The sequence below is a fragment of the Oncorhynchus mykiss genome, chromosome 22, assembly GCF_057628025.1.
Source record: "Oncorhynchus mykiss isolate SJ-2025 chromosome 22, ASM5762802v1, whole genome shotgun sequence".
Classification (NCBI taxonomy): domain Eukaryota; kingdom Metazoa; phylum Chordata; class Actinopteri; order Salmoniformes; family Salmonidae; genus Oncorhynchus; species Oncorhynchus mykiss.
This window is the reverse complement of record NC_143043.1, coordinates 50,624,868-50,650,772: the sequence shown is the minus strand read 5'-3', so window position 1 is coordinate 50,650,772 and position 25,905 is coordinate 50,624,868. Positions and strand designations below refer to the sequence as shown.

The window sequence follows — 25,905 nt, the reverse complement described above, 5'->3', positions numbered from 1 at the left end:
TAGTTCCTGTTTCAGTGAGGTATTTGTTGAATATACCTTCAAGTGAAGGCTCTCCCCAGAGTATTACTCTCACAGCCCAATTTCAAATTCCATCATTAATCATAAGCTTTATTTATTCAGCTAAATGCATTTCTGATTAATAACTGATGAGCATTATGGCCTCAAAGACTGTTAAGTTATTAATTATGGTTGGCATTGTCTGTAAAGGACTACCTGGCAAGTATTCATAGCAATTAGTAGCAAGGCAGCACAGAGTTCATGTCCATGAAGACAACAACATTAAACTGTTTTCCCATTGAAGCTTTATTGACATAATTACATTCATGAATATTGTCTTGGGTCCATCACACTGTAGTAATAAATACAACAGTGTTTACATGTTCAGAGCAGTACTGTTCAGCACAGTATGTGCAGGTAGAAGCAAAGTCACATTACAGACCACCGTTTAAATGTTTAAAAAGTTCAATCAATACTGTAGCATATTTTTTACAGTAGACATTAGGCTTGAAGCAGTTCAACCAAAGGTCAAGGACACAAGCAATGGACTCAATTATATTGGTTCCTGATTACCTGAAATGTGTCCTTGTATGTTTACATTTTAGCAGACACTCTTATACAAGTGCACATCTACAGGATTTTCCCGTAGTCGGCTTGGGGATTTCAACCAGCGTTCTTTCAGTTACGAGACCAATGCTCTTAACCACTAGGCTACCTGCACATTTGTGGCCCTTTTTTTTCTATATCTTTATCTCATAAAATCTATATGCAACAAACGGAGATGGATTGAGTCATGCATGGCTGGCTGAGTCATCCAGATAAATGTGGCACATGTGCATGACTATCATGCTGGATTGCAGCACAGTGGGTTAATCTGTACAGCTGCTCTCTTTAACGGAACACCACATCAAGACTTTGTAGCCACCGTGTCTGGGACCGTGTCTGGGACCGTGTCTGGGACCGTGTCTGGGACCGTGTCTGGGACTGAAATTATAAAGCTGTTGTTTGAAATGTAACATTTCTCACCTGTCCTGATTTAAACTCAAGTTCCTGAAAAATATTGTACGCAAACCACTTTGTCAAATAATCAAATTGTGAATTGCGGAAAAATACAATTCATTGTTTCCATCCTAAATGTGAAATAAAGGCACGTCGGATTGGAATGATTTTTCCTTAATAAATGTATTGTACATATTGTTCACATCTAATGACAGAAATACAGTACAGTGCACATTACAGTATGCCACTGTTAAGTACAGTATTGCAAAGGAGCACTTACCCATGGCAAGCAGCTATCCTAGCTCAACTGTGTCCCAAGGTGAGTGAGACATGTAAAAATAGAATAGACAGGACCCTCTAAACCCCATAACGGTCTCTGATGATTTATAAAGCTATAACACACACACCCACCACATCACACACACACACACACACTGTTTCCATCTGGTAAAGCGGCTGTTGTGATTCATTTGTTGATTTACACCCTCTATTTTTCTACCCATTCAAGATAAATAATGTATGGAAGCAATCTAGTGACAGACATTTTGGAATATCTATTTGAAATCATTTCAGCTCAAGCCATGGCAGTTTGTCTTCTACGGGGAGAGGAGCAAAGGTCTGGTAAAACACAGTATAACCGCCGTCACACTTGAGTGAGTTTATAGCAAGCTAGTCCCAGGGCCTTTAGGAGAGAGAGCAGTTACTGTTCCCTTTTACTTTAGAGGAAATATCGCATGTATCACAGATTTATATCAATGATACAGCAATGGATTATGGTGTTTACCATATATTGTTTAGATAGGGGCTCATGTTGAATCGTTGCTAATTATTTTTCTCATAGTCTCCTAAATCTTGCTGGTATTAGATTTGATCTTTTTTTTGTTTGTTTGTTAGGAAGAACATGTGGCAGTAGTGGCTTCCTAATAGCCAACACAGGGGATACAAATCCAAGGAGCCTGTTACGCACCGCTTCCATAAGCATCACTGATTAATAGAGGTCTTTATGACAGAAAGGAAAATGATCTGCTGCAGGGATAAATCAGAAGAGGAGTAGGACATTGAACTTAGATATCATCTTGTTAGATGCTTAATGCTCTTCCTCCTGTCACATTCGATAGGGCCATTTTGGAGAATCCTGCGGAGGTATAAAAAAAAAAATAAGACAATTAACAATGACAGTGTGGTAATAGATGAAGCCATAAAATGAACTTGCTGCCTGAAAGATGCTTTGTATGATTTCCACAGGAAGTCGTGTCAGCGCTGTGTGTTAGTCCAGGCCAACCATTCTCCATTCCCATCCAGAACCTTGAGATCTGTGCTGCCTGATTCTGGAGCACAACAGGAGATTTGTCCATAAAAAAAGTGTCTTGGGTAGAAAAGTCTGGAAATTAGAATTTTTTATATATGTGCTATAATTATTACAATTATAGAGCACATGAAGGCACTTTGGCATCTCATATATCAGCATACCCCAAATCCAAAGGTTGTGAGTTCAAATCCCAGGTGAGGTCACATTGAAAAGTCAGAACTAAGTGATCATGTTAAATGTAATCATATTGTCCTCGATTAAAGATTTGTACACTATTTTAGATGGACAGCGTACCACTTACCTTAAACACAATACGTCCTGGTTTAGCAAATGCAGCTAGTTTAGCCTACTGAAACACCCAGCTCAAACAGAGGGATGCTATGTTAGCTCGCTGGCTATGACTATCCAACACATGTTTACCAAGTTCCAACTGAATCATCTGTTGTTGTTGTTATATTACTTTGTTGTTGTTGTTATATTACTTTGTTGTTGTTGTTATATTACTTTGTTGTTGTTGTTATATTACTTTGTTGTTGTTGTTATATTACTTTGTTGTTGTTGTTATATGACTTTGTTGTTGTTGTTGTTATATTACTTTGTTGTTGTTGTTATATTACTTTGTTGTTGTTGTTATATTACTTTGTTGTTGTTGTTATATTACTTTGTTGTTGTTGCTGCCAGGGTGTGCGTTGGTGGCAGCATTTTGGGTATTTTGCAAGAACAAATATAGTTAAATAGGTTTTCTAAGAATTGTAGGAGTCATTGAAGTTCAAGAGTAGACGTTTGTTTGCAGTATGATGCTAAATGCTACTTCATCCCTTGTTAAGGGATATAGATCTATTCCGTTTGTTGGCCTCTGTTTACAATAGGGTATTTTTGTTGATTTATCCTTTATTTTATCAGGGCATCATAGTTGTGTGTGTTTTTTGCCCACTTTTCTAGCTACAGTATAAGTATTGGGTAGAAACCCACTCCGTGGTGTGTGTGAACGAACTCTGGAACTCTTCCAAGTTGTCACAACTTCCGCCGAAGTCGGTTCCTCTCCTTGTTCGGGCGGCGTTCGGCGGTCGACGTCACCGGTCTTATAGCCATCGCCGATCCACCTTTCATTTTTCCATTTGTTTTGTCATGTTTTCCCGCACACCTGGTTTACATTCCCTCATTACTTGACGTGCATATAACCCTCTGTTCCCCGCCATGTGTGTGGAAGTGTTTGTTGTAATGTGTTTGTGCACTTCAGACTGGTTTGCGACGAGTGATTCCAACCCGTATTTTGTTGTTCTGGGTGCAGTTTGTTTTGCTGCATTAAACTGCTCCGGTTGTTACCCATTTCTGCTCTCCTGCGCCTGACTTCCCTGCAGCAAGTTACGCACCTCTTACACAAGTCAAGGTAAGCTTTTGGTTTGACTAATTTATTGTAGAGGGTTTACTAGAGCATTAGTTCTATTAGCTATGTTGACTATGACGTTACTTTAGCTAATATGGTGATAACGATGTGGGCTGTGTGTAGCGGTTATGACATGGTTTGGCTTGGAAAGGTTTTTCCGCCTGGTCACATACAGCTGATGTGTTGTGCATTGAAGTCCACAAGCAAAGGGAAAAAGGTGAGAGGAGGATAGTGCATAGAGGCGAGAAGGAATACAACGTGGCTGCTATGAAAATGAACCGTGTTTACGTGTGATCAGGGGTCTATTCATTCCGCAGATTCTGTTGAAAAGAGTTTCATAAACGGAAGCAAACAGAATGAAACAGGGATAAACATACCTGACTTTGTCCAACAGAAACTCTCATTTGCAACTGTTGGACTAATGATTACACCCTAGATCAGCTAGATGCCGGCAAGTGTGCAAGGCGGTATTGAATGTGTCTGTCACCTCAAAACATTCTCTCGACCTGTCTGCACCTACATTGTAAACTTTCATTCATAGGCTAGGTCATAGCAACCTCTTGATGGGTATAGGGAAACATGTATCATGTAGTAGCCCAAATCTATCGATGTTACATTGAGCTGGGTGAGTGGAATATGAATGACAGTCATCCAATATGATGTAATAGAAATAAGGCCATGTTTATGAAAAAAAAGTTTTTGTCCTCCCTCATCTTAAAATGGCACCGACCGTCACTGGTGTTGAACATGCAGGAAAACTTCTGTTAAGGAAACCGTTATCATGTATTTGAATGGAAGCCCTTAACTCTAGCATTTAACCTTCATAACGTTACTGACTAGGCAGTCTAAGGTTCCACATGAGTTGTTGGGGGTAGAATTTAGAATGGAGAGACTCTGTTTCTAAAAAACCTTATCCCTGAAAGTAATTCTTTGTATAAATGAGTTGACAGTAGTTTATTGCTTATGCAATGCACCATATGAGATGCATTCATTAATAAATGAAATATGGAGAGAAAAAATAGAAGTGTGGTTACCTAATTGTATTGTGTGGTTTCAAATGATAATTGTATTTATTAGATGGTGATTACCTTTTGTCAAATGTATTTGTCAAGTAGCATTTAAAGTCCAAGTAGCCAAGAACGAATGGCCAGAAATCAACTGTTCAGAAACAATCTCATATTATAAACCATCAAGCTCTTGTATAATATTCTAATTTGATTTTAATGCTTCTCTGAAGGAGATGGCGCTGATATTACGGTGTAATGATGCTGTTGTCAACAACCCAATGTCGATCTGTAATATTCCGGGCATGTTAATTGCTTTTGTGACACTCGTCTTCCCATTTCTTTTTCACATTGTCTCACATACACTCTTGGATTATTATTTTTGTTGAATCATTCATAAGTAAATGTATGTATTTGTATGATCTACGTTATGATGGACAGAAACATAGTGTATGTTTAAAGTCAATTTTGTATTATCATTTTGTGACACAGTATGGTATTTTTTGTGTTCAATACAGTGGGTAGATAGATGGATAACGATAAAGGTATTTTGAGGAACATTATGAATTGCTCACATTCAGGTGCAGCATTGGAAAAGGGACAAGCCATGATGCGTGTGTCTAGTGACTTGTTCTGTGCCTCTGTTTCATATTCTACATCAAATTGCGAGGTTATTTTCCTCCGGGGTTCAGGAGGCCACGCGCTTTCATTTCGTCCGAAAATTGTTCCGCAGGATTTCAATCTCTGGCTGCTAGATATGACAAAACGCAATATCAAGAAAACGTATGTTTCTTATCTGCCATTTTTTTTTCAGGGTATAAATAAAAGATCAGTATAAATTTGAGTCCAGTGGATCGGAATGCCCGTGTGAGCGAAGAGTATGAAAAGAGCGATAGACCTTGGGACAGCCTGCTGCAGGGCTACATTTAGTTTCGCAGCACAGAATTAACCTTGGCACTGGGGTCTTGTATGTCATTTGTCATCCTTGAAAATCAATTAGTGTCTCACTGATATCACAGAGCTGTGGACAAACGGAGACACAAAGCCTCCATACGTTGTATCCCACTATGTATATCTATTGCTTGGAGTGGCTTACATAACATGTGAAAGAGGTTGCCCTTGAGGTCAGTTGCAGACAATTATTATTTTCAACCCGCTGATAGGCTGTGACTTGTATGGTGATCCGAGTCGTTCATTGACCTTGCAGAGAATGCCCATCAGGAGCATCAATCAATTCTACTGTAAGTGATAAGAGAAACTCATTAATATATTTTCTCTATTTAAGGTTGTTTACACATTATTGTCATAAGCAAGGTTATGTTTTATTATTTAATGTGTTTTGAAATAGTGGTCGGGGTGGATTTGTTCAAAACTCTATCTGTTCTCTGACAGGTGATCTAGTGGTTAAGGCGTTGGACTAGTAACCGGAAGGTTGCAAGTTCAAAACTCCTCGTTCTGCCCCTGAACAGGCAGTTAACCCACTGTTCCTAGGCTGTCATTGAAAATAAGAATTTGTTGTTAACTGACTTGCCTAGTTAAATAAAGATGTATAACCTTAACGGTGTTTTTACTCACTTCATCTGTTCCCGGGGTGAATCCTTCCATAAAGGAGAAACTGAAACTGATGCGCATTCAAAACGCTCTACACAAATACTAATTTTACTGACTGTGCAGTCAGAAGTGACAGTGATGTATATAAAACAATGCAGCAGGTAGAAACACAAAATTAATGTTCAGTGTTCTACTCTGAATGTGAAATGTTGATTTACATTATTTAACATGCCACGCTCACTGAATATGAAATGTAGAGTTACGGTATTCAACATGGTACTCTCTCTGGAACCTTAGGGTGTGTTTCTTAAATTCACTCTGGAGTGCCAGAGGCTAGGCGTTCATAAATTCAGGGCTTTGTCAGATTGTCGGTTCATAAACTCAGTGCGTTTCGTTCTTGGAGCGATCAGAGCACACACCGGACGCTCTGGCCGGGGAGTAGGGTTTAACCAAGAATTCTGCTTTCACAACGGAAGTCAAGCACCAGTTGAGAGAACATCTCACTCTGACCATTTTACTCTCCCTTGCAGAGCTGGTTAGGCTATTTTAATGTTATCTAGAGTGTTGGTGACTGTAATGCTGCGTTTAGACAAGGCACGCTAAAACTACCATACCAATTGGAATAGCGGGACAAAAAAGCAAAAAAAGGTGATCACTAAATCAAGCCAGCATGAAAGTATGCGTTGCCTTGGTGATTTCAGTAAGCAATCAGTGTAAATCAACATTCAGTAGATAACAACGCTAGGGCAGATGGCCAAAGTTTAAATATTTGAACTGGCAGAAAGTCTCTTCTATTGTGGCGGCTGACTGCATTCACCGCCAGACTCAATGGCATTTACCGTTGTGCTCTCATTGAAAACAATGACATCCGGTTTGCCGTTTCCCATTTACCTTGTACCATCTAAACACAGCATACAAGGCATTCGGAAAGTATTCAGACCCATTGGATCCTTCCATATTGTTACTTTACAGCCTTATTCTAAAATTGATTAAATAAAATTCTCTCACACCAATCTACACACAATACCCCATAATGATCAAGTGAAAACAGGATTTTAGCAATTTTAGCAAATGTATATATATATATTTTTTAAATCGTAAATACCTTATGTACATAAGTATTCAGCCCCTTTGCTATGAGACTCGAAATTGAGCTCAGGTGCATCCTGTTTCCATGGATCATTCTTGAGCTGTTTCTACAACTTGGGAGTCCACCTGTGGTAAATTCAATTGATTGGACATGATTTGGAAATGCACACACCTGTCTCTATGTCAGAGCAAAAACCAAGCCATTAGGTCAAAGGAATTGTCCATAGAGCTCAGAGACACAATTGTGTAGAGGCACAGATCTTGGGAAAAGTACCAAAACATTTCTTCAGCATTGAAGGTTCCCAAGTGTCACGTCTGGAGGAAACCTTGCACCATGCCTATGGTGAAGCATGGTGGCAGCATCATGCTGTGGGGATGTTTTTCAGCAGCAGGGACTGGGAGACTAGTCAGGATCGAGGGAAAGGTGAGCGGAGCAAAGTACAGAGAGATCCTTGATGATAACCAGCTCCAGAGCACTCAGGACCTCAGACTGGGCGAAGGTTCACCTTCCAGCGACGCTCCCCATCCAAACTGACAGAGCTGGAGAGGATCTGCAGAGAAGAATGGTAGAAACTCCCACAAATACAGGTGTGTCAAGCTTGTAGCGTCATACCCAAGAAGACTCAGGGCTGTAATCACTGTCAAATGTGCTTCAACAAAGTACTGAGTAAATGGTCTGAATACTATTTTTGCTTTTTCATTACGGGATATTGTATGGATTGATGGGGAATTAAAAAAAAAAAATTATTTTACAATAAGCCTGTAATGTAACAAAGTGGATACAAAGTCAGGGGGTCTCAATACTTTCTGAATGCACTGTAACTGTGCTGCTGGTAACAATTATGTTTTTTGGCCAACGTTAACACCGATCATATTCATTGGGTGTTGTGCTTTCTTATTTTGCACTCTGGCACACTCCGAAAGAGAGTCTAATCTATGGATTTCACTTCACATGACTGGGCAGGGGTGCAGCAATGGGTTGGCCTGGGAGGACATAAGCCCATCCACTTGGGAGCAAGGATCACCCACTGGGGAGCAAGGCTGTGCCAATCAGAATGGGTTTTTGAGCACAAAAGGGTTTCACAGACAGAAATAATCCTCACTTTCATCAGCTGTCCTGGTGGCTGGTCTCAGACGATCCAGCAGGTGAAGAAGCTAGATGTGGAAGTCCTGGGCTGGCATGGTTACTCGTGGCCTGCGGTTGTAAGGCCGTTTGGACATACTGCCAAATTCTCTAAAAATATGTTGGAGGCAGTTTATGGTAGAAAAAAAGTGAATACAATTCTGGCAATTGCACATTCCCTCAACTTGAGACATCTCTGCATTGTGTTGTGTGTCAAAACTGCACAAAGTGGCCTTTTGTCCCAAGTACAAGGTGTACCTGTGTAATGATCATGCTGTTTAATCAGATTCTTGATATGCCACACCCGTCAGCTGGATGGATTATCTTGGCAAAAGAGAAATGCTCACTAATAGGGATGGAAACATGTGTGCGTATGACACAGTTCTGGGATCTTTTTTTTCCCTCCCTCGTGAAACAGGACCAACACTAGACATGTGGCGTTTCTATTTTATTCAGTTTATATAGTGAAAAAAAGAGGTTCAAACACTGTTCTATTGATGACCTTTTGCTCCTGTCAGAGGTCAAGCAGCTTGTGGTGGAATCAGGCGTTACTGTGTGTCACATTGATGCATTACTAAACACGGAAGGTCACGTCTCTGTTAACGTACATGATCAAAACCCAAAGAAAAAAAGTGTGATGTTGACCCCCACCAACAGTTGGCGCTGGGGGGGGTCACGAAAAGGCAGTGGGCAACTTCGTTGCAGTGATGACTCAAGCCATCAAGAATTGCTGGGGTTGTCAACACCACTCTTACGCTGTCTGAAATGACCAACGAGCTAAAATAAGCTTCCTAATGAACATTAAAACAGTCAATGTTCTTCTGAAAGTCCAATGGTGACAGGTGAATTGGAACAGGGGCAAGGTGGTTGACAAACCAGCAAACTAACAGCTCATAATAGCTCAGTTCAACAAAATGGAGACTATGGTTTTACCTGTTTTGGTCTAAGATGTAGTGACATGCAATACACATTTCTACAGATTCATTAATGAAATTCTCCCCACTTCAAGATCTTACATGTGTAAGTGACAGTAAGAGCACCCAATTTAAGATCTTACATGTGTAAGTGACAGTAAGAGCAATCACTCAACCTTTAAGAACCATACGAATCAATAGAAGCATAAACAAAAAGTCCTAATCAAAAACTCCACCAGTTAAACATTGTTTTGAACCTTTAATCAAAATCAAGGTCAAATTATGAAATTAGCATTTTCACAAGCACTTTAAGACACTTGGGTGCAGAGTACATCTGTTTTCTCGTGTTAAGCAATGCATAGATAAGCAAGCACTCATTGTACCTTTACTATGCAAACATGTGGTTAACTCCATATTGTGCTTGGAAAACCTGTTCAATACTGGTATACAACATTGACAATGTGGAGAATTACTTAGAAAAATCGGCCGCCCCTGGTTCGATTCCAGGCTGTATCACAACTGGCCGTGATTAGGAGTCCCATAGGGCATCGCGCAATTGGACCAGCGTCGTCGGGTTAGGGTTTGCCCGGGGTAGGCCGTCATTGTAAATAAGAATTTGTTCTTAACCGACTTGCCAAGTTAAATAAAATGATTCAGCAGGCTGCTTGGTCTCAAATGAAAATGATCTTTATCCCCAGTTTTTACAAGGCAGCCAGTGATTCTCCCTTTGGCTCGCCATGATCGACATAAAAGTTATAGTCAAATAAATACTTGCTCTACAACTGTCGTTTCTGTACCTTGAAGTTTGAACTGACTGAGCAAAGACATACCCGTAGCAGCATTGTCTGCATCAGCGGGAGATAGGGTTGGTATTAGAGGTCGGCCGACTAATTAGGGCCGATTTTAGTGCTTCTTAACCTGCATTGCTTGCTGTTTGGGGTTTTAGGCTGGGTTTCTGTACAGCACTTTGAGATATCAGCTGATGTACGAAGGGCTATATAAAATAAATTTGATTGATTGATTGATTGATTTTAAGTTTTCATAATCGGTATTTTTGGATGCCCATTACATTGCACTCCACAAGGAGACTGCGTGGCAGTGTTACGCAAGTGCAGTAAGGAGCCAAGGTAAGTTGCTAGCTAGAATTAAACTCAAGCAATCTTAACAATCACTAGTTAACTACACATGGTTGATGATATTACTAGGTTAACTAGCTTGTCCTGCGTTGCATATAATCAATGCACTGCCTGATAATTTATCATCGAATCGCAGCCTACTTCGCCAAATGGGTGATGATTTAACAAGCGCATTCGCGAAAAAAGTTGAAAAACAGTTGCACCAGTGTACTTAACAATAATCATCAATGCCTTTCTTAAAATCAAAGTATATATTTTTAAACCTGCATATTTAGTTAATATTGCCTGCTAACGTGAATTTCTTTTAACTAGGGAAATTGTGTCACTTCTCTTACGTTCTGTGCAAGCAGAGTCAGGGTATATGCAGCAGTTTGGGCCACCTGGCTCGTTGCGAACTGTGTGAAGACCATTTCTTTCTAACAAAAACCGTAATTAATTTGCGAGAATTTTACATAAGTATGACATACCATTGAAGGTTGTGCAATGTAACAGCAATATTTAGACTTAAGGATGCCCCCCGTTAAATACAGAACTGTTCCGTATCTCACCGAAATAATAAATGTTTGGTTTTCGAAATGATAGTTTCCGGATTTGACCATGTTAATGACCTAAGGCGCGTATTTCTGTGTGTTTATTATAATTAAGTCTGATTTGATCGAGCAGGCTCATAAGCATTCATTCAAACAGCACTTTCCTGCGTTTGCCAGCTGTGCTTCAAGCATTGCGCTGTTTATGACTTCAAGCCTAACTCCTGAGATTAGGCTAGCAATACTATAGTGCCTATAAGAACATCCAATATTCAAAAGGTATATGAAATACAAATGGTATAGAGAGAAAGTCATCATTCCTATAATAACTACAACCTAAAACTTCTTAAGTGGGAATACTGAAGAACTGGGAATAATAAACCATCAGCTTTCATATGTTCATGTTCTGAGCAAGAAACTTAAACATGAGCTTTTTTTTACATGGCACATATTGCACTTTCACTTTCTCCTCCAACACTGTTTTGGCATTATTTGAACATGTTTCATTATTTGAGACTAAATTGATTATATAAAATTAAAATAGGTGTTCATTGTTCATTCAGTATTGGTGTAATTGTCATTATTACAAATAGATTTATAAAACTGATTAATCGGTATCAGCTTTTTTTTTGTTCTCCAATAAATCGGCGTTAAAATCATAAATCGGTCGACCTCTAGTTGGTATAGCTGCTGAGGAGAACATCAAAACACAACTCAGTCACATTATGAAACTGGAAAATTCATAATGCTAAGCAAACACATGCAGCTTACTGAAATTGACTGTCTTTATTTATTTCAAAGTATAAACGCACAACGCACTCGGATGCAGAGTAGAGCAGAACATCTTTCTCCTATTAAGCAATACATATGTAACTAAGCACTCCTGATAGTACCATTACTGTGTAAACATGTGGTTAGCCACATGGTGCTTGAAGTATCCAAAAACCTATTCAATACTGATCAAAAGGCACTGTATCCCAATACTGTAGTATCTATAAATATCATCACCTATAAATATACAGATTTCATAGAACACCGGACAGGATATTTTTTTGCATTTCTGTAAACATGGCCAGACATTCTCAACAAACAAAAAAAACTAACAAAAATACAGTGACAATGCAGCAAATAACTCACGCAAAACAAACGGAAGAAAACGTCATTCTACAAACCAACTGCTTAGCTACATTTGGCCTCTGCATTATTATTATTATTATTATTAAGTAGTACTAGCATGTTTACCTGTCTGTAGACAACATGGACAGACATCGTCACACAAAACAGACAATATAGTCATGTGGCAAATTGCTTATGCGCTTAATATTTAAAACACTAAAAAGGAAAAGAAATAATATATATAAACATTCTACAGCTGTGCATCAACACCAAACGCTTAGCTAGCAGACCTACTCTTTGCTTCATGGATGGAAGTGCTGGAACAGTGAATGAAAGTATTGACATCGCGTCAAATCCCAAGAGTATTGCCTGTCCATTATCCCCTACCATCAGGATTCAGTTAATATGCTATCACTATAACAGACAGGGGGAAAAAAAATGGTATTTATTTAAGTTCATACCAAACCCTTAGCCTGTCATTCTACGATTCTTACTCACAGCATTGATGTTATTAAGTTATCTTTTAAAAACTAAGAAAAATAACTAAAAAAAGAATATAGCTCCAGCCTAAAATGATGTTGAAACAACATTCTATTGAACCTCCATATCGGACATATCTAGTTCTCCATCGGACTTCTCTGGGGTGGCTCGCAGACAGCCTGGGGTTTCTGATCCTTTTGTTTCAGGGGCACTCTCTGTTGGAGTAACTGTCAACTCCTGGATCTCCTCTACAGCTGGGGGAGAAGGCCATTTCTCCTCAACTGAACATTGACAGGATCAATATATCATCATGTTTAACAGGCATTCAAGTAAGCAAGCAATTAGGACAATGTGATTCTTCCACTGCTTGTTGACAAAAACAAAACTTGGGTTAGCAGAGACATACCTGCAGCAACGGGGCTCTCATCGGCTTCAGGTGGTGTTGCGACGGGTGCGTCGGTGAGGATCTTCGTCTCGGCACTGATCTCAGGGAGTCGGGGGGCTTGGGGTCTGGCCTTTCTCGCAGGGTTCAGGAAACAACAATATGCACATCTAAAGGCTGAAACGAGACAAAACCACTATGGTCGAAGTGCACTGTCAACTGTATGATTGGCATTTATTTCCATGTAAAACAGATTAATGTGAAGATAAAAACCAATGATATTCCCCAAAAAATAATTGCATCATAAATGCATCAGATCAATGGGTTGCCCTTATTTGTATATTCAATCTAGATGCTTTCAGAAGCCAGTAGTGGCAGAGGCTTTTAAGAGCCTGAGGATACACAGTGCTGCCAAATGCTAGAGGGCAAATTAAGGGCATAGTGTTTGATGGAGAGTGACAGATATATGTTTCTCAAAATCTTACCAATATATTCAAATTCCTCTTTTAATGCCATGCCGTTATGGGTGAGACACTGCTGACATATGAGGGCATATCTGGGAGGGAGAAAATAATACATGCAATGAAATCAGAAGATTATTTTTTGCTGAGGATTGAAAAATGATCATAACAGCAATACATTGCCAGTGTTAAAAACGATAGACGCTGACATCTGTCCAAATCACACATCTTTAGGTGACAAGACAACACCGCCAAGAAGCTGCTCTACCTATTCTGAGGGCCATCGCCGACAAGGTACTCAATAACCCTGTCCATGGCGCCGCGATCCCTGGGGAGGACAGGTCTGGCCAGGGGAGGGCCTGGGGGGGGGGGGGTGCAAAAAACACATGAACATTAGCTGCACATACAGGTCTCGAATACTGATCACACTGAGGCCCAGAAGCTTCATAAAAAAACAGCAAGACCCAAATCTACAGTTCGCTGCAGAGGTCCACTATAACATGTTTGAAACAGACACATTTTAATAATGACTTGGAAATGGATCTCACTTGCACAGCACGTATACAAGAATCCCTGCTGTGTTACTGAGCGGTAATTAATATACACTAACCAATAGTTTCCTACTGCTTATTCATATACCAACATATGGAAACTGTAGTGACTATCAAAATGTATTTTTTTTTACAAAAGCACATGATAGTATCAAGCTATATGAAACAAATGTTTCCTGGCATTAGAAAGGCATTTATTAAGTTTCCAGTACCAATGCCAAAGAACAGATGCAGGCCTTCCCTGATTAATCATGGTTCAAGTTATCCTGGTTGTTGTATACCTCACATGGTAATTACACCATGTTGCTTTCTCTGGGAGAATGTCTAACCATTTGCAATTCTTATGGATGTGTCCAAGGCCAGACTATTGACATAAGAGTAAACATACACTACTCACTGACAGTATAAGCATCATATTTTTAACAGTCTTGGTCAAAGGTTGTATGGTGAGAAATCTTGGTGGGAAGAAAAAATAAATAAATAAAATCCACCAAATTCACTACCTTCTATTTCAAAATTCACATCGATCGACTTAGGCCAGACTATTGACCTAATGTAGTTGCCTGGGTATCTTCTCTGGAGCAAACTTGACCGTCAGCTTGTTTTAAGGCATCCCCTACCATAATGGATTCAAATACTACACTCAAATTGGCCAGAACTACCACCTGTAAAACAAAATATCATTCCTGTAAATTAAAATGTATAGAAACGTCCCATCCCTGAAGGACTAGGAGAAAAGGATGGTTGTAAAATTAAAAAATGTATAGAAAAGTCCCATCCCTGAAGGACTAGGAGAAAAGGATGGTTGTAAAATTAAAATGTATAGAAACGTCCCATCCCTGAAGGACTAGGAGAAAAGGATGGTTGTAAAATTAAAATGTATAGAAACGTCCCATCCCTGAAGGACTAGGAGAAAAGGATGGTTGTAAAATAAAAAATGTATAGAAAAGTCCCATCCCTGAAGGACTAGGAGAAAAGGATGGTTGTAAAATTAAAATGTATAGAAACGTCCCATCCCTGAAGGACTAGGAGAAAAGGATGGTTGTAAAATTAAAATGTATAGAAAAGTCCCATCCCTGAAGGACTAGGAGAAAAGGATGGTTGTAAAATTAAAATGTATAGAAACGTCCCATCCCTGAAGGACTAGGAGAAAAGGATGGTTGTAAAATTAAAATGTATAGAAACGTCCCATCCCTGAAGGACTAGGAGAAAAGGATGGTTGTAAAATTAAAATGTATAGAAACGTCCCATCCCTGAAGGACTAGGAGAAAAGGATGGTTGTAAAATTAAAATGTATAGAAAAGTCCCATCCCTGAAGGACTAGGAGAAAAGGATGGTTGTAAAATTAAAATGTATAGAAAAGTCCCATCCCTAAAGGACTAGGAGAAAAGGATGGTTGTAAAATTAAAATGTATAGAAACGTCCCATCCCTGAAGGACTAGGAGAAAAGGATGGTTGTAAAATTAAAATGTATAGAAACGTCCCATCCCTGAAGGACTAGGAGAAAAGGATGGTTGTAAAAAAAGAAGTATACCTTTTTTAATCACCTTAAGTCGAGCACATTATGATATGGTCCCCGTGTGCAGCCACTCACCCACTCCTGGAACAAGGGTGCCAGGGGTCATGGGCCTCTTCGTCAAGCTCTGCTGAGCAGCCTCAGACAGGATCCTCTCTGGGGGTCCTCCAGGAGCAGAGTGGAGGGGTGGCCCTGCATGGGTGGCCCCTGGGGCCAGAAGAAGACTGGCTGCGGCAGGAGTCACCGCCACCGGGGGACGAGGAGGACGGGCTGCGGCAGGAGTCACCGCCACCGGGGGACGAGGAGTGGCATGACGCTGACGGAGTTCTAGAGGAGGACACCATGCAGGGATGTTCACCAACGGTAAGCCATGCAAGCACATGAAAGGCCTTAAATACATTTTTTTTTTATTTTTTTTTTTAAAGATGCCTAGGCAACTACATTACCCTGGTGAGGTTTTGGAATACATTACCCTGGTGAGGTTTTGGAATACATTACCCTGGTGAGGTTTTGGAGTCATAGGCATTTCATTTGGAAGGGATTCTGGCACCTTCAAATTGAAAACAAGATGTACTTTCAAGGTTAATTCACAGAATTAGTGGGCTCATAGGCAGATGTAATTGGGGCGGCAGGGTAGCCTAGTGAATAGTAACCGAAAGGTTGCAAGATCACATCCCCGAGCTGACAAGGTAAAAATCTGTTGTTCTGCCCCTGAACAAGGCAGTTAACCCACTGTTCCTAGGCCTTCATTGAAAATAAGAATTTGTTCTTAACTGACTTGCCTAGTTAAATATAAGTTCAAATAAAACATTCTCACCTTTGCTTTTGAGTCAGGATCAAATCTCTCCAGAATCATTTTTGCAGTTTTATAGGTTTCAGTTTCCATCACCTCTAACAGCTGTTGGACAAGAGCAGTTCATATTTTTAAATGTTAAGGAATTGAAAAGGACACATTGAAAGTGAGGTTGATTCAGTACGAGTCATTTCATCAGTCAAGTGCCATCGTGTTGGTCTTCCAGAAAACCCTGTTGAGTATGCAGGTTTCTGTTCTAATAGCGTATGTTTGATCGATCTGTTAATTGACTAATGATGTTGATATGACACGTCACCATTCCACACAATTAATTCTGTTCAAATACAATGACCGTAATGAGACAATGATAACCAATGTCGTATCTTTCACATTGTAATTAATCGAATTAAAAAAGAGCAAGTGAACAAGCAATTCATTAAGTGACTGGAATAATTAACTGCTTTAACAGGGGGGGGGGGGGGTCCTACGACCGCATATACTTTATTGTATCTGAACAGACGATCAGATCTTTACAATACGTGGGAAAAGTCTTCCAACACCACATCAATATGATACAACTACTCAATAAAACTGCACAGAAACAGAATTGTGAACTCCTATGGTTGGTGTTTGAAGTCAAGACTGATATTCTCAACTAGATGTTTCTTATCTGGTCTAATGAAACACTATAAAGACCAGCTACCGACAAAAAGTCAACTGACAGCCAGACCCACATTCTAACCATCAATGAGATATTAAAAGGTTTTCAGAATAAAAGCGGTTGTAGTAGGTCTACACATCATTCAATGAGTTTTTGTAGAAACTTCATTTAAAAAGGGAAATACCAAATAGCTTATTGTTCAGACATAATGAGAATAATAATTACATGCACTACTTCGATAATGGAGTGTGAAAATCCATCAGCCATAATTATTGAACGTTAGTAGACATGACAAGCAATTACTCAAGATTTATTTCCTTCTAGCACTAAACGCTATTAGTTTAAGAGACGTTAGCAGAGTGCTTTACCAAGTGAAGTCTTTAGGCCAATTAACAGCTGTCTGCATAGATGTTTAGATGATTTATTAGGAGTAGCAATTATCTAAGCAAAGTGCTGTAAAAGCTCGATAACAGCAGAACAGGGCATGAAGACTCCTGCATATCGTCGGTGCGGCACCTTGTAAAAGTGTTCATCTCGAGGTGGTAAATGTCTCAAAATGGCAGATTAAATCCACTTACAAATTAGTTACGGGGTGTAAAGAAGAAGTACAAGGATCGTATATAAAGTGCTGACATCTCAGCTCTTTCATTTGACCCCTTCATGAATGATTAGGGGATCCACATTATGTTCACCCTTATCCAGGTATGAGGGGGCAGCTATTCCGGATTCTAACGGCTATGACAGATTCTAATATCAGTCCAGTCGATGTTCACCCAATCAAAAGACAACCACAGAAAAAGTTAACTTACAATTTTTCGTTTTTGTGATTTGAGATCGTCCAATTTTTCATCTAAAAAAAAAAAAAACACAAAAAAAAACATTTTAGTGATTACACCAAATGAAAGCAGCATGTCATGAGGCAGACTAAAGGCAGGCTAAAGCACATACTGTTTTTTTCCGTTCTTCTGTTAAAAAGAGCAATCAGCCCCTTTCGAAGGAGCCATACACTGTGGAAAAAACAATTAGAACAGACAGGTAAGCAACAAACTGCAAATAGACATAGCGATCTCTCTCTCTCTATATATAGATATACTTACAATAGTGGAAATATCACATACGGAAGGGCCAATATGACCTTCCCAATCATCTGTTCAGGGAGGTACCAGAGATACCCAATTATGCTGGCCATCAGGTAGAGAAGAGATGAGTACAGCAGTAGTCTCCATAGCCATTGCTTCAACTGTCTTTGATACAGTTCTCTACATTCCTCACCAGCCTGTATATCCTGTAAATAAAACATTTTCCATGACTTAAAAACTTCCTCTCTATAATGACAAAAGTTTCATATTCCACAATTGTCTTACTAATAATGTAACTAAGTTAACCCTATAGATATGTAATAGTACTGTTCCTTGTGTATAATGAATAAACAACCAGCAAAGACCACACATCAATTCAACAGCCGTGTTCAATCCCAGACACATCATATGACTTCTCCATGCCTCCCTCTGGTAATCTTGACAAAAGCCTATTTACTCAATGTCCGGGTGCATTACCAACTTATCTATCCTTTTTTTGTTAAGAGGGATTAGAAAACACCCTTTGGTTCTTCGTGCGATTAGCCACACCCCAAAAATATCAGTTGGTGGACAGTGTAGTGACCCATCTTCCGCTGGTGCTAGGAAACATGCGTCCGTCACTCTGCTGGACATCGCCTAGAGTGACCTCAAGCTCGAGATGGGCTGTATAGTGTAACAAGGTCAATCTCTAGAGCGACATCCCCCCAAAAAATAGTCCTGATCAACACCATCTTGACACAAACCCCCACAACCCAAAAAAACACATACCTTATCAATTCCTTCCAAAACTTCTACAGTGGATGGCTTTGTCTGTCAAGAGAACAAGTTAAACGTATCAGAGAAGGAAGACTTGCTTTGAGGTCAGTAAGCTGGGTACTAGCAATAGGACTAGGACTAGCAGAGCACAGGACTATTCTCTGGAATTTAGAGGGTTGCTGCAAACGTCTGCCACCCATGACAAATATACACACACACAGCTTTCAAAAATTATTCACACCCCTTGACTTATCCCACATTTTGTTGTGTTACAGCCTGAATCCAAAATGGATTAAATATATCCCCCCCCCCCACACAACCCCATAATGACAGAGTGTAAACATGTTTAGAAATGTTTTGCTAATTTATTGAAAATTAAATATAGAACTTTAAATGGACATACGTATTCACACCCCTGAGTCAATACAAGAAGAATCACCTTTGGTAGGGATTACAGCTGTGAGTGAGACATTTCAGCTTTTAATTGAATTAATACAAATCTCAAAACAATTCCAATTTGACATTATACGGTATTGTGTGTAGGCCAGGTAGTAACCCCCCCCCCCCCCCCCAATCAACACACAATACACCATAATGACAAAGCAAAAAGAGTAAGACATTTTTGCAAATGTATAAAAACAATTTTTTTTAAAGTGTTCAGACCCTTTACTCAGTACTTTGTTGAAGCAGTTGCAATCGACCGCAGAGATTGCTTGCAAAGTTCTGTCATACTTTCCAGGTCTATGCCCAAACAGGTCGAGCTTCTAATTTTAAAAATTATTCTCTCCAGAAATAAGTCTCACTGTTGCCGCCTGTTATAGACCCCATCAGCTCCCAGCTGAGCCCTGGACAACATATATGAATTGATTGCCCCCCATCCATCTTCAGAGTTTGTTCTGTTAGGTGACTTAAACTGGGATATGCTTCACACCCCAGCAGTCCTACTACAATCTAAGCTAGATGCCCTCAATCTCACAAATGATCAAGGAAACCACCAGGTACAACGCTAAATCTGTAAACATGGGCACCCTCCGATATTATCCTGACCAACTTGCCCTCCAAATATACCTCTGCTGTTTTCAATCAGGATCTCAGCGGTTACCGCCTCATTGCCTGCATCCGCGGTCAAACGACCACCCCGCATCACTGTCAAACGCTCCCTAAAACACTTCTGCGGGCAGGCCTTTCTAAACGACCTGGCCCAGGGATCCTGGAAGGATATTGACCTCATCCCGTCAGTCGAGGATGCCTGATCGTTCTTTAAAAAGTAATTTCCTCACCATCTTAAATAAGCATGCCCCTTACAAAAAAAATGTAGAACTAAGAACAGATATAGCCCTTGGTACACTCCAGAACTGACTGCCCTTGACCAGCACAAAAATATCCTGTGGCGGACTGCAATAGCATCGAATAGTCCCCGTGATATGCAACTGTTCCCCGTGATATGCAACTGGAACCAATACAGTCAGTCAGGAAAGCAAAGGCTAGCTTTTTCAAACAGAAATATGCATCTTGTAGCTCTAACTCCAAAAAGTTCTGGGACACTGAAGTCCATGGAGAACAAGAGCACCTCCTCCCAGCTGCCCACTGCACTGAGGCTAGATGTCATGGATTTATCAGTGGTGACCATGTTAATTGAACATTTCAATAAGCATCTCTACAGCTGGCCATGCTTTCCTCCGGGCTACCTCAACCAACAGCTCTGCACCCCTTGCACCTACTTGCCCGAGCCTCCCCAGCTTCTCCTTCACCCAAATCACAGATGACCTAGAACACGTGGACAACTACAAATACCAAGGTGTCTGGCTAGAATGTAAACTCTCCTTCCAGACTCACATCAAACATCTCCAATCAAAAATCAAATCTAGAATTGGCTTCCTATTTCACAACAAAGCCTCCTTCACTCACGCTGCCAAACTTACCCTAGTAAAACTGACTATCCTACCGATCCTCGACTACGGCGATGTCATCTACAAAATAGCTTACAATACTCTACTCAGCAAACTGGATGCAGTCTATCACAGTGCCATCCGTTTGGTTACCAAAGCCCCTTATACCACCCACCACTGTGACCTGTATGCTCTAGTCAGCTGGCTCTAGCTACATATTTGTTGCCAGGCCCACTGGCTCCAGGTCATCTATAAGTCTATGCTAGGTAAAGCTCCGCCTTCTCAGCTCGCGGTTCACGATAACACCCACCCATAGCACGTGCTCCAGCGGGTATATCTCACTTGTCATCCCCAAAGCCAACACCTCTTTTGGCCACCTTTCCTTCCAGTTCTCTGCTGCCAGTGACTGGAACAAATTGCAATTTAAAAAAATAAAAAATTAACCCTGAAGCCTTACATTTCCCTCACTAACTTTAAACATCAGATAGCAGCTAACCGATCACTGTAGCTGTACATAGTCCATCTGTAAATAGCCCACCCAATCTACCTACCTCTTCCCCATATTGTTTTTATTCACTTTGTTGCTCTTTTGCACAACAGTATCACTACTTACACACCATCATCTGATCATCATCTATCACTCCTGTGTTAATCTGCTAAATTGTAATTACTTTGCTACTATGGCCTATTTATTTCCTTACCAACTCATGCCATTTGCACACACTGTATATAGACTTTTTCTATTGTGTTACTGACTGTACGCTTGTTTATTGCATGTGTAACTCTGTCACACTGCTTTGCTTTATCTTGTCCAGGTGGCAATTGTAAATGAGAACTTGTTCTGAACTAGCTTACCTGGTTAAATAAAAGGTGTGGGAAAAAGAAAAAAAAAACACCTTTGGCAGCAATTACAGCCTGGAGTCTTATTGGCTATGACGATACAAGCTTGACACACCTGTATTTGTGGGAGTTTCTACCATTCTTCTCTGCAGATCCTCTCAAGCTGTCAGGTTGGATGGGGAGCGTTGCTCCAGAGATGTTTGATCAGGTTCTGGGCTCTGGCTGGGCCACTCAAGGGCATTCGGAGACTTGTCCTGAAGCCACTCCTGCATTGTCTTGGCTGTGTGCATGGGGTTGTTTTCCTATTGGAAGGTGAACCTTCGCCCCAGTCTGAGGTCCTGAGCGCTCTGGAGCAGGTTTTCATCAAAGATCTCTGTACTTTGCTCCGTTCATCTTTGAAAAACATCCCCACAGCATGATACAGCCACTACCATGCTTCACCGTAGGGATGGTGCCAGGTTTCCTCCAGACGTAATACTTGGCATTCAGGCCAAAGAGTTATATCTAGGTTTCATCAGACCAGAGAATCTTTTCTCAGTCTGACAGTCCTTTAGGTGCATTTTTGCAAACTCCAAACAGGCTGGCATGTGCCTTTTACTGAGTGGCCGTCTGGGCACTACCATAAAAGCCTGATTGGTGGAGTGCTGCAGAGATGGGAGTACCTTCCAGAAGGACAACCATCTCCACAGAGGAACTCTGGAGCTCTGTCAGAGTGACCATAAGATTCTTAGTCACCTCCCTGATTGCTCAGTTTGGCCAGGTGGCCAGCTCTAGGAAGTCTTGGTGGTTCCAAATTTCTTCCGTTTAAGAATGATGGAGGCCATTGTTCTTGGGGACCTTCAACTCTGCAGACATTTTTTTGTTACCTTTCCCTAGATACAATCCTGTTTCGGGGCTCTACGGACAATTCAGTCAACCTCATGGCTTGGTTTTTGCTCTGACATGCACTGTCAACTGTGGGACCTTAGACAGGTGTGCCATTTCCGAATCATGTCCAATCAATTAATCTACCACAGGTGGACTCCAATATAGTTGTAGCATCAATGGAAACAGGATGCACCTTAACTCAATTTCGAGTATCATAGTAAAAGGGTCTGAATACTTATGTAAATAAGGTATCTGTTTTTTGCAAACATTTCTAAAAACCTGTTTTCGCTTTGTCATTACGGGGTAGTGTATCGATGAAAAAAAAAAAAAAAAAAAAAAAAAAAAAACGTTTTAGTTTTGTACTTCCCCGGAAAGGGGTCTGAATACTTTGCGAATGTGTGTGTGTGTGTGTATAAATAATTAAATACAACATGGAACCATTTCAAAGTCATAGTTCATAAGGAAATAAGTCAATTGAAATAAATGAGACACTATTCTATGGAATTCACATGACTGGGAGTACAGAAACCCATCTGTTGATCACAGATTGCAGAAAACCAGTCAGCATCTGGTGTGACCACCATTTGCCTTATGCAGAGCGACATCTCCTTCACATAGAGTTGAGCAGGCCGTTGATTGTGGCCTGTGGAATGTTGTTCTTCAATAGCTTTGCGAAGTTGCTGGATATTGGCGGGAACTGGAACACGCTGTCAAATGCATTGATCCACAGCATCACAAACATGCTCAATGGGTGCCATGTCTGGTGAGTATGCAGGCCATGGAAGAACTGGGTCATTTTCATCATCCAGGAATTGTGTTCAGGTCCTTGCGACATGGGGCAGTGCATTATCATGCTAAAACACAATGTGATGGCGGCAAATGAATGGCACCACAATGAGCCTCAGGATCTCGTCACGGTATCTCGGTGCATTCAAATTGCCATCCTTAAAATGCAGTTGTTCGTTGTCCATAGCTTATGCTTGCCCATACCTCCACCATGGGGCACTGTTCACAACAATTACATCAGCAAATTGCTCAACCACACAAACGCCATACAGATGGTCTGCGGTTGTGAGGCCGGTTGGACATATTGCCAAATTCTCAGAAAATTTAGAAATAAGCTATTTGTGCATTTGCAAATTTTTGGGCATCTTTTATTTCAGCTCATGAAACAGCTCATTTATATTTTGTTCCATTTAAAAACCATGCCATTGTCCACACCCTAACTTTGCTAATGCTGCATAAATGTTTTTCTAGGGGAAACACTGGTGCATACAGTTTAGGTATGGGTGGCCCCAGGAATAAAACCCACCATGCTCTACCAACAACCATACAGGACCACTAAAATGAACAAGTTATGCAATACATACCCTAAACCGGGATATTAATACCCCCATATTGAGGTCCGAATAAAGTGGGTATTTTTACACCCCTCTGATTTGTCAAGTGCCTCAGTGGAAGATCTCGCCACCTGTTGACAAAAACGGTTGTTTTAATAACGCATACTGGGATGATCTATTAAAACAAAAGGATTACCAAACCATTCTTGTGCAAGGAAGTTAGTTATGATGACACTGCATGTACAACTACTGACACTAAATGAGTGTGGGACTCGAAGACCAAAATGGTAGATGCGGCAAAAGCATTATTGATTGACACATGACATAGCTACATTAGCTAGCTAAACCCAAAGTGGGTACCCTGATGCATGTTTACCAATTGACCTGGCAATGATTTAGCTATCAAAACTTGTGTAGTTTATGATGTGAAAAGGAGCAAGCAACAGTTTGATGCGTGTACACAAATTCACAGTTTAATAACACTGCTATTATGGACCGTCTAGGCTTGTTAGCTAACGCCAAGCCTCCAATAAGTTCAATTGCGTGTTGCTGAACAACGTTAATACTTGTTTAATATTATCATACAGACTAAATTGGTATTATGGTACCATTCACATTCTGCAAAGAAACAAGCAAATGCACACTGTGCCACTATCTACCAAACGTGTGCATGAAGTAGCTTATAGTTTTAGCTGGCTAGCAAACCAACTTAGTTATTTAACTAACTAGGGCTTATAACAGGAAGGCTAGAAACGTGTTCAACGTCAAGCGACTGTAAACTTGCAAACCAATTTCACAATTTTTGCAGAGAAAAAAGGAGCAGCCTAACGACTAAATTTACCAACCAAACAGTTATCTGCCAAGTTGCATCGTGCTAGGCTAGACAGACAACTTTATTCAACTTCCTGCATATTGATATTGAATCGCGTTTCGGATGAAGTGGCTGCAGTTCTAGCGTGAAGAAAACACAACAAATCTGCTAGCATTAGCGTTTACAACTCTTCTCTTTTTTTTGCAATTTACCTGGACAGTATTTTAGTCCGAAGATCCTCTCTCATACAGAAACAACATTTCCTCTATGTTGGTTATATTAGGAGGCGAAGAGGCGTGGCAACGAGTTACCACAGACACAAAGTCATATACCCCGATTATTTTTTACAATTTATTTTCTTAAAATATGATTTTAAACCAAACCTTAACCACATGGCTAACCTTATGCATAACATTAACCTTAAATGAAGACCAAAAAGAAAAAGTTTAAATTATTTTTTTTACGAAACAGCAACCCGCTTTTTGACGTCAGACGCCGCACATACGTGGAGCGTTTGCCCCTCGGCTGCTTCAGGATGTTCTTCATTAATCTGAACCTGAAATGGATGGGTATTTTCATTTGATTTATTTTACTTTTATTTAACTAGCCAAGTCAGTTAACAACAAATTATTATTTACAATGACGGCCTACCAAAAGGCAAAAGGCCTCCTGCGAGGACGGGAGCTGGGATAAAAAAAAATATATATATAATAATAATAATATAGGACAAAACACACAACACTACATAAAGAGAGACCGACAGTGGCTTGCGAAAGTATTCAACCCCCCTTGCATTTTTCATATTTTGTTGCTTTACAACCTGGAATTAAAATATATTTTTGGGGGGGTTGTAATCATTTGATTTACACCACATGCCAACCACTTTGAAGATGCAAAATATTTTCCATTGTGAAACAGACAACAAATAAGACAAAAAAACGGAAAACTTGAGCGTGCACAACTATTCACCCCCCCCCCCCCCCCCCCCCCCCCCAAAGTCAATACTTTACAATTACAGCTGCAAAAGTCTCAGTCTCTTGGGGTATGGCTCTATAAGCTTGGCATATCTAGCCACTGGGAGTTGTGCCCATTCTTCAAGGCAAAACTGCTCCAGCTCCTTCAAGTTGAATGGGTTCCGCTGGTGTACAGCAATCTTTAAGTCATACCACAGATTCTCAATTGGATTGAGGTCTGGGCTTTGACTAGGCCATTCAAAGACATTTAAATGTTTCTCATTAAATCACTTTAGTATGCTGAGGGTCATTGTCCTGCTGGAAGGTGAACCTCCATCCCAGTCTCAAATCTCTGAAAGACTGAAACAGGTTTT

At 40.4% G+C, this 25,905-nt stretch overlaps 1 protein-coding gene across 3 annotated transcripts; it reads right to left on the bottom strand.

Annotated features, from left to right (window-relative positions):
* Positions 1-285: 285 nt before the first annotated feature.
* On the bottom strand, positions 286-24,902 carry LOC110501931 (endoplasmic reticulum junction formation protein lunapark-A). 3 transcript variants are annotated; one of them, XM_090216313.1, is made up of 13 exons: positions 24,791-24,902; positions 23,798-23,898; positions 18,844-18,885; positions 18,094-18,281; positions 17,945-18,003; positions 17,806-17,846; positions 16,360-16,440; positions 16,041-16,092; positions 15,621-15,869; positions 13,744-13,834; positions 13,500-13,570; positions 13,039-13,191; positions 286-2,131 (listed from the first exon to the last, which is right to left on the bottom strand). In XM_090216313.1, the coding sequence occupies exons 2-13, from the start codon at positions 23,822-23,824 to the stop codon at positions 2,076-2,078; spliced, it is 1,110 nt and encodes a 369-aa protein (XP_090072439.1). In that variant the 5' UTR covers positions 23,825-23,898; positions 24,791-24,902; the 3' UTR covers positions 286-2,075. The 3 variants fall into 3 exon arrangements, with proteins under 3 accessions (XP_090072439.1, XP_090072437.1, XP_090072438.1); XM_090216311.1 differs by lacking the exon at positions 286-2,131 and adding an exon at positions 11,808-12,913; XM_090216312.1 differs by lacking the exon at positions 286-2,131 and adding an exon at positions 11,808-12,886.
* Positions 24,903-25,905: the final 1,003 nt, after the last annotated feature.

What these genes read in the sequence shown, in the direction of transcription:
- LOC110501931 (XM_090216311.1), bottom strand. Translation starts at nt 23,824, where the DNA reads ATGGGGGTATTAATATCCCGGTTTAGG. An exon ending in TATTAATATCCCGGTTTAGG is followed by an intron (nt 18,886 to 23,797) that starts GTATGTATTGCA and finishes TTCTCTTGACAG; the next exon opens with ACAAAGCCATCCACTGTAGA. An exon ending in GACTCCAAAACCTCACCAGG is followed by an intron (nt 15,870 to 16,040) that starts GTAATGTATTCC and finishes GTCCTCCTCTAG; the next exon opens with AACTCCGTCAGCGTCATGCC.